The following is an 11,801-nucleotide window of genomic DNA, read 5'->3' on the forward strand; positions in this document are numbered from 1 at the left end:
TTGTTCGTGAAATAAGTCTAACACCTTATCTTGTAATTGATTTGGAATAACTACTCTATTTCCCACTAGGATACAATTTTGTTCAATTGACAATTCATTTCTACGTTTAAAGTATGGTTTCAAAGATTCATCACTCACTTTCCTAGGCCAACCTGATAAAATGAAATCTTTTACTTTTAATAACAACAAATCTTTGTTTGTTTCATTTGCAATATTAGAACTCGCTCTGGAAGACTAGTAAAAGCTCCCATTAAACTTGATCTCTAACGAGGGAGGAGATGTTATATATGAGTCCGGCAGCGGAATAAGAGACACTGTGGAAAAGACTAGAGGTCGATAGTTAGGTTAGGTGATGGAACGCCGTGGGTCTACGGATCCATCCTTCTAACTTGACCTTCTGTAAGTTCTATTGACAAGGCTATCTCATAAGCTCTTTCAAAGGAAATGTTGTCTTCTGCTAGGAGTTTACGTCTTATTTGGACTGATCGTACACCACATACAAACCTGTCCCTGAGACATTCTTTCAAAAATTGCCCAAATTTACAATATTGAGCAACACTTTTCAGTTTTGACACAAAACTTTTAATATCCTCCTGAGGCTCTTGATTTGTATTGTAAAATTTATACCTTTCAGCGATAACTAACCGCTTTGGACTATAATGTTCAATCAGAACTCTTTTTAACTCCTTAAATGTTTTTGAACTTGGTACCTCTGGTGCTAATAAGTCTTTTAAGACACTGTAAGACTCTCCGCCAATTAAAGAAATCAATAATGGAACTTCCTTGTCTTTTTCCACTACATTACATATAAACAACTGCTCAAGTCTCTCTATATAAGAGGTGATATCACTTTGCGCAGGATTGAACTGCTCAATGTATCCAATTAACGACATTTTTCGACTTTTGCGTGGATTCTTTCTGTGACTCGTCGCCAAATATGTTATGTATTTAATGAGGCACCGACTATTGTACAAAACTATTTATTAAAAGATACAGTGGTTACAAACATACATTACGGATGGATCCACAGACCACTAATAACTAGACATTTCACGCAGGTAGCTCAAGGTCAAACTAAATTAAATGTCATTTGTAGTACCGATACAAATCTTAAGATGTCGCTATACTCTGTCTATAGTCTATACTCTGCAGTTTAGGTTTAGAGCCAAACTAGAAATTATAATTGTCAATCGCAAATTGTCAGTAATTGATTCTTCTTCTTCACATGCCATACACCAAAGTGCGTAGGCGACTATCTCATTACTAGAATTCTGTTCTTGGCGGCGTGACACAGCTCGCCTGTATTGTGTATTCCTGTCCATTCTTTAATATTTCTTAACCAGGATAATTGTTTGCGGCCGGCTCCTCTTCTACCTTCGATCTTCCCTTGTAGGATTAACTGAGGTATTTCATATTTTGCTCCTCTCAATATGTGCCCAAGGTAACCAATCTTGCGTTTTTTAATTAATTTAAAGTTTCGAACTCTATCCACCCAAGGTATGCGCATCATTCTTCTTAATGACCACATTTCAAATGCTTCAAGTTTGTTGATAGATGTTTTTTTCAAAGTCCACGTTTCCATGCCATAAAGCAAGATGGACCATATGTAGCACTTGACCATTCTACAGCGTATTTCGAAATGTAGGTTTTGATTACATAGAAGCGGTCTGAATTTTACAAAAGCTTGTCTTGCCATTTGTATTCGGGTTTTTATCTCTTGTTGTGGATCCGATTGGTCATTGATTGTGGTGCCAAGGTATTTAAAAGTTTTCACGCGTTTTATGCGATCGTCACCTATGCATATTATCGGGTTTTCTGGAGGGTTTCTGCTAATGACCATATATTTCGTTTTCAAAATGTTGATTTTGAGGCCATATTTTTTACCTATGCTATTCACCCTATCGAGTAATAACTGCTGATCTTCCAATTTATCAGTTATAATCACTGTGTCATCCGCATAGCGTAGGTTACTAATTGGTATGCCGTTCACCTTAATGCCTAATTCCGTGTCTTCTAATGCTTCCGCAAATATATTTTCAACATATAAATTAAAAAGCATCGGAGAGAGTATGCAGCCTTGGCGGACACCTTTCCGGATTTCAAATTCATCCGTATATTGGTCTTGATCAATCCTCACCTTTGCCATTTGGTTCCAGTATAGATTCTGAATAATTCTGATCTCCTTCTGGTTAATGTTGGCCCTATGTAGTAGTTCCATCATGATATCATGTTTAACATTGTCAAATGCCTTCTCGTAGTCGATGAAGGTGAGGTAGACATCTTTTCGTTGATCTAAACAGTTTTGTATTAAAGTGTTCAAACATAAAATTGCCTCTCTTGTTCCTAGTCCTCCCTTAAAACCGAATTGTGTTGACCCGCTAAGTTCTTCTAGTATCTTATATATTCTTGAGTGTAATATCCTAAGAAAGAGTTTCAGCAAGTGACTCATTAAACTGATTAAGCGGTGTTCATTGCATTTTGTGGCATTAGCTGTTTTTGGAATCATCACAAAGGATGACTGCAGCCATTCTCGCGGAATGTAACCAGTATCATAAATTCTATTGAACAGCTTTACCAAGATTTCGATATTCTCCTCGTCTAGTAGTTTTATTGCTTCTAGTAATTGATTAGCGTCAATATAATCAGATTTCAGATGGTTATTATTCGTCTAAATTGTTTGATTTAATGGTTATTATTGCAAAAAATCAAATTAAACTTGGTTTAATATCTCTGGGTTATTGTTAGCATTAACCTCAAATTAGTTTGTATTTTAAATGTTCCTGGACTTCAAATAGTATTTTGCAGATTAATAATAATTAGTTAAATATAGTTTTTCACAATAAATGTAGTATCCTACAAAGTAATAATTTGTCAACAATTAGACATGCCTTTCCAAATTCTGATAAAGAGATTATACGATTTAGGAAGTGGCTTAGTGTTTTAAAAAATCCTAATTTTGATATGATGAATTCCACAATTCCACTACAGTTTTTAAAACAAAACGAATATCCCACAGCCACTTTGAAGATAAGTTTGCTTCTACATGGAGTCATAGCTTGTACCAAAATGTAATTCCCGAGAACAAATAGCTGATTGATTTTAGATTCCTGCTCTAATCTACATCCCAGAAGTATTTCAATGTTGTATGCGGAAGCAAATGTAACAGAAAGTAAGTAACCCTGATACGTTATTAATAAAAATTATTTTATTTGAAGTGAATCATGCTATAAATTATTATATTAACTTTTTGTTTTAGTTAAAAGTTCTTCAACAAGTAGAGATGTACAATCTACACACATGTTTCAATCATTTGAGATACCCCATTGTAGTAACTATTGGGAAGATAACAAATTAATAATTTTCCAATTGGTTACTATTTCATGAAACTTTTTAGTTGCAGAACACAATTATGTACAGTTACCAAACGAAGAGATTTTAATTGTAAAAACTGGTGAGAGTAAGGATTTACAAGGTAATCGTAGTTAAACAGTACATTTTAAATTTTGTTGTTATTGTTCTGACTTTTTGTAAGCTTTGTCCATAAAATTGTACAATTTTCAGTAGTAATAAAACATATTTCTATTGTATTCTAAATTTATGTATGTACAAAGTTGTTTTATATGTATTAAATAAATAAATAAATTATATCTTGCCTTATTTTTTCGTAAATGGTATCATGTATATTTTAATTTAAAAATAATTTGCACATTTTAAAATTTTAAATGCAATTTGTTTTTTAAATATTAAATTATATTTAAATATTTTAAGCTTTATATAAATTTTCCCACTAAAATTAAATTTTGAAATTTCCGCGTAATTTCCCGCTTGAATTAGTTCCGATACAAATATCTTGGAGCGCTGGATTTCATATCTATCTAAAGTATTGTCGTGAAGCATCTAGAGGTAGGTGATCTGTGGATGGATCCGTAGACCCACGGCGTTCCATCACCTAACCTAACTATCGACCCCTAGTCTTTTCTACAGTATCTCTTATTCCGCTGCCGGACTCATATATAACAATTTCTTCAGTTCTTTTAATGATTTTTCTACTTCTTACTCCTCATATGTATTCCGTAATTCAATCTCCCTCAGCAGTCGTTTTTCCCAGGCTGCTATTCTGTTATCAGCCTTTCCGATGTTGGTACCCTTTGTTAATATTATTATTATTGTGAGAAAAATAATTAGTTTTAAGAGATTTGTAGAAATTTTTTCGTCACAAAATTCGGTTTATAAAATAATTTTTATTATAGAAAAAGGCGTCTTTACCAAACGCAATATTGTAAACTAAAACATTCAGTAGAAAATAGGCCTAAAGACCTACTGACCTTACACATAAATTTTCAACTTCCAACATTCCTCATGCTTGCATCAGAGAGAATGTTGACACGCGGCAAATTGCAGGGGATTGTCGGCATCGTTATAACATTCACACATCCCCAGTAGATATTTGATAGTGGTTTATTGATGGCTCTACACTTTGTCCTACCAAATTAGGCGCTTAACGCTCCATATTATGATATTATGTCACTATCCGAGGATATTCCCTGGATGTTCATGGATCAAGTTCGGCAGCAGTATCGGAATTGGGAACTATTCAGCCCATTTGGCAGGCTTTGTGCATGAGATAAATGGAATATAATTTTATCTTAGAGTGATCAGACACCTGGCGCTGAATTATGGCCAATGGTAAGAAGTATATATACAGGGTGAGTCATAAGGAACTTTACATACTTCTACCATATGTAAAAGCCCTCAGGGAGCATATCATGTGGCCACTAAAAAATGTCAACTCCTCTTCTTTATTAATTAACAGGGTGATTTGTGTAATTGACCATTTATTTCATTTTACTGTAGTGTTTATACGGCTCATTTGATTTTTTTAATTTTTGCATGATACAGTACACTACTATCAAGCATTCGATTGGTATTAGCTAAACTAAAAAATTCCAGGACTGGCTTTGGAAAAATTAATTTAATGATTCGTATTATATATTACACCCTATATATATTTTTTTTAAAATGCAATAAGGGATTTTTAAACACATAAATAGCCAATGAAAACGACATATGCGACAATGTTGTCGCACTTTTATTAAATTTTTGGTGAACGATCAAATCTTACCAAAAATAGAACAACCATAATGAAGTATCAAATTATAAGGTAATTAATTTAAACAAATGTTATAAATTTCAAATTGAAATGATAAACTGAGTCACTGCCCAACAAAACACAGTAACTACTAACAATAACGAAGAACAATTTAAAAAAAAACTAAAAATATGTACATAGTTATGATAAACCCATAAATTAGAACTGGAAAAGATACAATAATGGTAACAAAATAAAAATACTTCAAAATAGATTTTCGAAATGGAACCCTGCAGCCTGTACACATTTTTGTTGCCGAATTGTTAATTGACGTATTGAATTACGGATACTCTGGGGATCGTTTCTAATAGTATTACAACAATGTATAATTCTATCAATTAATTGTTGTCGGTTATTAATATTCACTGCGTAAACTAGTTGCTTCAATCGTCCCCAAATATGGTAATCAACGGGATTGAAATCAGGGGATCTTGAAGGCCACGAAATAGGACCTGCATGTCCTATCCACCTGTTGCCATAAACATTATTGAGATGTTGTCTCACTGCCAGTAAAAAGTGTGGGGGTGCCCCATCATGCTGAAAATACATCCCTTGGATAGCAACGTTCGCGTTGGCAAGCAAATTCGGCAAAATATTTTGTAGACAGTTCAAATAAACCTGCCCTGATAAAGGACCATCAAAAAAGTGAGGACCTACTAATTGGTTATTTATGACACCAATCCACACGTTAACCGAAAACCTTAACTGAGAACGACGTTCTCGAATAGCATGGGGATTTTCTTCTGCCCACACATGTGAATTTCGTGAATTATTTATCCCGTCTCTGGTAAATTGGGTTTCATCTGTAAATAGTGTCCTGTATAGCGTTGGTCGATTATTGTTAATCCATCTACAAAATTCCAACCTATCGATCTCATCTCCAGCATGTAGTCGCTGAACCATTTGAATGTGATATGGGTATAGATTATTTTTTTGTAAGACTCTACTTACTTTTGATTGAGTAACATTGAGTTCTCGACTTACTTGTCTAGTGCTTATTGTAGGGTTCATAGTAAGGGCGTCCATAATGTCATCTTCCTGCGCTTCATCTACATGGTCGCTCTGTTGTTCCACTAGGAAAAGTGCCATTTTCTCGCAAATAATTAAAAACTGACCCAAATGTTGGATGACTGGGAGTTCGACGATTAGGAAATCTCCTGCGATATTCTCTACTAGCAGCCCTACCATTCCCATTACAGAATCCATAAACAAATATTATGTCTGCATATTCTGTGGTAAGCTTAATATATACAGGACCTTAATAAGACCAGTTTTGATATATGGGGCTGAAACGTGGATCTTATCTCAAAATGATAAAAGACTTCTTGGTATTTTTGAGAGAAAAATTCTTAGAAAGATTTTTGGGGCCGTAAATGAAAATGGGCTATGGCGTCGAAGATACAACTTTGAACTGTATCAGTTATACACCGATCCAGATATTGTGAAATTCGTTAAAGTGCAGAGACTTAGATGGGCTGGACACATTGCTAGGATGTCAGATCACGAATACACGAAGAGATTAACATTTTCACAACCAGAGGGCACAAGAAGCAGAGGACGACCACGAATGAGATGGATTGATGATGTGGAAGAAGACCTACAGATTCTAGGGGTTAGAAGATGGAGGGAAGTTGCCAGGAATCGACAGGAGTGGCGACTTCTTTGTGAGCAGGCCAAGATCCACAACGGATTGTCGAGCCACTTATGATGATGATGATGATATTCTGTGGTCGAAAACTGATGTGGCATTTTGAACGAAAGTAACAAAAGCTCTACCAAAACTAACACAATGTACTTAACGTAGATATGACAGAAGAAATATATATTCTTGTACACATAAATAACAATTGATAATGACAATAATGACAATGGGTATAAAACATCAAGAAACGTCAAACGGTCAACGCCAACCTTCATTTTAAACTTTTTTAGATTTATTTTTATTTAGTACAGTTGATGCAATGTATTATTATTTGACATAAAATTTTAATCATTTACAATCAACAAAAACTAACACATACAAGAGGTTTGACTTTTTAATCAATTTAATTTATTATTTATCGAAAATAATGCCCCAATACGATCTATGAGTAAAAATTTAAAATTGAAAAACAATTGATTCTATCGTAGAGATAATACAAAGTGACAGTAAAGATGTTAATTTTCTACGTATTAGATTATGTCGTAGGAACTCATTTTAATTAAAATGTTTGAAATTTATAACATTTGTTTAAATTAATTACCTTATAATTTGATACTTCATTATGGTTGTTCTATTTTTGGTAAGATTTAATCGTTCACTAAAAATTTAATAAAAGTGCGACAACATTGTCGCATATGTCGTTTTCATTGGCTATTTATGTAGTTTAAAAATCACTTATTGCATTTTAAAAAAAAATTATACAGGGTGTAGTATTTAATACGAATCCCTAAATTAATTTTTCCAAAGTCAGTCCTGGAATTTTTTAGTTTAGCTAATATCAGTCGAATGCTTGATAGTAGTGTACTGTATCATGTAAAAATTAAAAAATTCAAATGAGCCGTATAAACACTACAGTAAAATGAAATAAATGGTCAATTACACAAATCACTCTGTTAATTAATAAAGAAGAGGAGTTGACATTTTTTAGTGGCCACATGATATGCTCCCTGAGGGACTCTACATATGGTAGAAGTATGTAAAGTTCCTCATGACTCACCCTATATAGTTATTGATTAGATATTTCCATGATAATTTATTCTAAACAAGGTTAATTTTTTGTTTTATAAACGGTAAATATAGACTCAATATATTTTGTATATCAAATAAAAATAGGAAACACTAATTTGTATGACGCTTTTATATTGATATTGTCTTCTTCTTCTTCTTCCTCTTTATATTCAATTCTGCTTGTTTATTGGCGGATTAATACCTCTATGGAAGGTTGTGACTCCATCTTTTGCACGGTCATCCGATACTTCTTTTGCCGATTGGTGACTTATCTCTAGCTATTTTCACGACACGGGTCTCCTCCATTCTGCTTATGTGGTTATTCCATTTTCTTCTAATGTCTTCATTTCCCTTTCGATCTCTCAGCGTATTTTCTGTAATTCTTCTCAGTACTCTCATCTCTGCCGTTTCCAGAAACCTTTGCGTTGTGGAAATGAACAGATTTCGCAGCTGGAAAGAATATGATTATCAGTTCGACATGCTTTTCACATCGGGACATAAGGACACCTGGATATCACCTGATGGAAATACAATCAATCAAATAGACCATATACTGGCTGAAAAAAGAATGGCGACGAGTATATTAGATGTAAACAGCAGACGTGGAGCAAGCTGTGACTCAGACCATCTGCTAGTTCAGACACGGTTTAGATGCAAAATTAGTCGACAGGTAAAGGAAAAATATCCAAAACAAGAAAAACTAAACTAAGATAACCTATAAGTCTCTGAGATACAAGAAAGATTTGAGAGAACAGTGGATGAAAAATTACTAGAAAAAAACAGAGCAGACTCCACAATAGAAAACCAATGGAACACCATAAGCAGTATCATACTCAACACAGCGAAAGAAGTCCTAGGAACAAAGACACAACGGAGAGAAGAAACATGGGTCGATGAAGAATGCAAACAAGCTATACCTACAGGAAATAAATGAAGCACATAAGAATTACATACTCAGACGTACTAGAGAGAGAAAAACAGAACTTGAGAATAAAAGATGAAGAGCAGATAAACTGTGCAGGCAGAAAAAGATAAAGTACGAAAACCAACGGATACTAAACATAGAGAGGGAGTTTAAGGAAAACGAAACACGTAGTGCATACCAATTTATCAAACATCTAAGACAGGGATACAAACCGAAGACTAGCCTCTCATTTTGAGAACAATTTCCGAAGTGAAGATTGAAACGTCAATAAACGTACTTTAACCTTTAATTGTGGCTTATTCCCATTTAAATAATAATTACCAAAAGTTTTGATTCGATTTGCTGAAAAAATATTTACAGTAGACCAAAAATTTGTTTATACATAAACAGTATATTACTTTAAAAATAACTTCCCAAAAAATTAGCACTGTATAATGAAAAAACAATAAACTGATATAAACACTTACCACTTGTTGATTGGAACAACACGCTTGCTCAGCCATTTAGTCGAGACCATGGTACAATGAATACACAAGGTATGATACATAATGTTCCAAAATCGGTTCGCTTTCGCGCATGACGTAGTCAAGAACGCTTATTCCCGCAACATTTGAATGTAGTTGTATAGAAAAGACTTAATTTTAAGTTTTTTTTATATAATTTGGTTAATTTAATTATAGTAATTATAAAGAGATGATAAAATTATGTTATTATAATATTTAATCATAAATAAAATTTTGAAGTTGATTTAAGTTTATTGATTTTTGGTACAGTTATTTTGTTAATATAGGTATCCTTTATAAAACAAGTTTTAATTATCTTTTATTACACGTAGGTACAGGTTAATTAATTTATACTCCAGAGTTCGATATTTCAGATGTTTAAAAAGATACAAAAAAGTGGTAGTGAAGGTACACAAAATTTTTACGTATATACCTACTGAACTAAATACAAAATTAAAATAAATAATGATAAAGTCAACTTTATTTATATCGAATGAGCTAGCTGGCCATCGAATATGAGTGTAGTGAGGTCACACAATATTGCACAACATTTTAAATGACATCTTTTGTAATATTCACACATAAAATTATCTTGGTATTGTTTATAATAATGATAACATTATATATTTTAATAATGATAACATAATTTAACAAAGAAAAAAATGTTATTTTGGAATATGCTAAATTGATTTCCTCCGAAACAGTTCTTATTGCAAATTGCATAGCAGGCTGAGGCTAGTTTCTTACTTAACAAATCGATATGAAGAACCATTTAAGGTTTCATGACTAATAATTAATAAAAACAAAGATTTAGACTTACGTCGTTGCCCTAGAAGTAGTAAGAAGCTGCTCAACATACTTTTTGGACTCTCTGTGTTCGACTCTTTGTACACGTTTCTTTTGGTTGGTTAAAAGGGTAGCCGATTTTGATTTAGGCAAATATAGACTAAGTACTGCTTCAGGTTTAAGTTTTAGACCCTTTTTAGAAACGTAATTTAAAAGTTCTTGTTGTAGATTTCTTTGGTAATCTTCAGTTTTAAAATGTTTAGAACAAATTCTTGCAGTATTACAATTAAAATAATCCTATCTACAACAAAATTTAATCCACAGTGTTCTGGTCACACTATCTTTAGGAAATGTATGAAACCTAAAGATTTTATCTTCATTGTCACTATTGCAACAAGCAATTGCACAGCGCAATTTGAAAAAGGTACAAAACCAGATATACAATGTCAAATAAAAACTTTCAGTTTCACAAAAAAAATACTATACAGTATAAATAAACAGTAACTAAACACCACAAGTACACACAAGTCTCAGACACAGGCGCGCCTTACTGGTAATTTTTTACGCGGTTGTCTGGGATACGGCCGCCGGTTAAATTTTACCCATCCAATTTTTTAAGCACTTGCGAAGTGGATATTTGTATAAAGACACATGTAAGCATATATCTAAATTATTTTTCTATTATAAAATAGATGACTCAGTCAGTATTGAGTTACTTTAAAATTTATTTATTATCTCATAACTTGCAATTTGCAATAGGCACCATTGATAACAGATATTATTGTTGAACTTTTGTTTTTATACAAGCTTTCTGGCTTGCCGGTGTAAAATCGTCTGAAGTCGATAGTTATTGTGTTTTGCGTTTGAACTAATTTGTGTTATATTTTCATATTATTATATTGTTTGATAAGTAAATTTTGCATATAATAATCGGTAGGTTATAGTAATGTGTATATTTTTTATTTTACTAAATTTCATTATAACTCATCTAAAATACCATATTGAATTTTAAAACAGATTTTTCTTTATTGTAATCTATTTTGTTTTTATTTCAGTAAAACTGCTTGGAAGTGAGTGACAGTGATTCAGAATAAGCAAATCTACTACTATTTACCTATTCACAGTATTTCTTCTGCAGAAAATTTTTAAATTTCAACGGATTTGCATACAAACGGAGTACTTATATTATTAGTATATGTATGAAAACAAAAATAAATATTTCGTCCGAATCCCTAGGAAAAGTAAAGGTTTTACGCTACTGAAGATGTGTTTTTTATTCAATTATAACCAAAACAAAACATTTAAAAAAAAATTAGATCATTTTTGACCATAATTACAGAATTAATGTATACGTTAAGCTGTAATAATGGGTTCGAGGTGGTTCGAGCGGTCTTGACTACATCACACTCCTGTGCCAACTGTCAAATGTCATGCGCAATATTACACCTTGTGTATTCCCAAATGGTGATGTGTTGGTCTTCTGTCAGTCACCACCACAAGGCAATGTGAAATGTAAAGGTATGTGATTTAATTTGAAAAAAAAACAGACTTTGAAAACTGGAAATGAGAAATCGAACTTGCAAACAATTGCTCTGAGATTTTAAAAAGTAAATGTAACAGTACCACTGTAGAAATACTTTATTTTAATTGTAATAGAAGTAAATCAAATATGTTAAAATATTTAACTGAATAATTAAATATTCATAGATTTATTCTTTATAGGTTATG

The 11,801-nt window shown here is 32.7% G+C and overlaps 1 protein-coding gene across 1 annotated transcript; it reads right to left on the minus strand.

The window, feature by feature from the left end:
* Positions 1-368: 368 nt before the first annotated feature.
* Positions 369-893, minus strand: LOC140448703 (uncharacterized). The gene has a single exon (XM_072541815.1). The coding sequence runs from the start codon at positions 891-893 to the stop codon at positions 369-371; it is 525 nt and encodes a 174-aa protein (XP_072397916.1).
* Positions 894-11,801: the final 10,908 nt, after the last annotated feature.

The sequence above is a fragment of the Diabrotica undecimpunctata genome, chromosome 8, assembly GCF_040954645.1.
Source record: "Diabrotica undecimpunctata isolate CICGRU chromosome 8, icDiaUnde3, whole genome shotgun sequence".
In the NCBI taxonomy this organism is placed as follows: domain Eukaryota; kingdom Metazoa; phylum Arthropoda; class Insecta; order Coleoptera; family Chrysomelidae; genus Diabrotica; species Diabrotica undecimpunctata.

Bases quoted from the DNA above. Each gene is read 5' to 3' on its own strand.
- LOC140448703 (XM_072541815.1), bottom strand. From the start codon at position 893: ATGTCGTTAATTGGATACATTGAGCAGTTCAATCCTGCGCAAAGTGAT.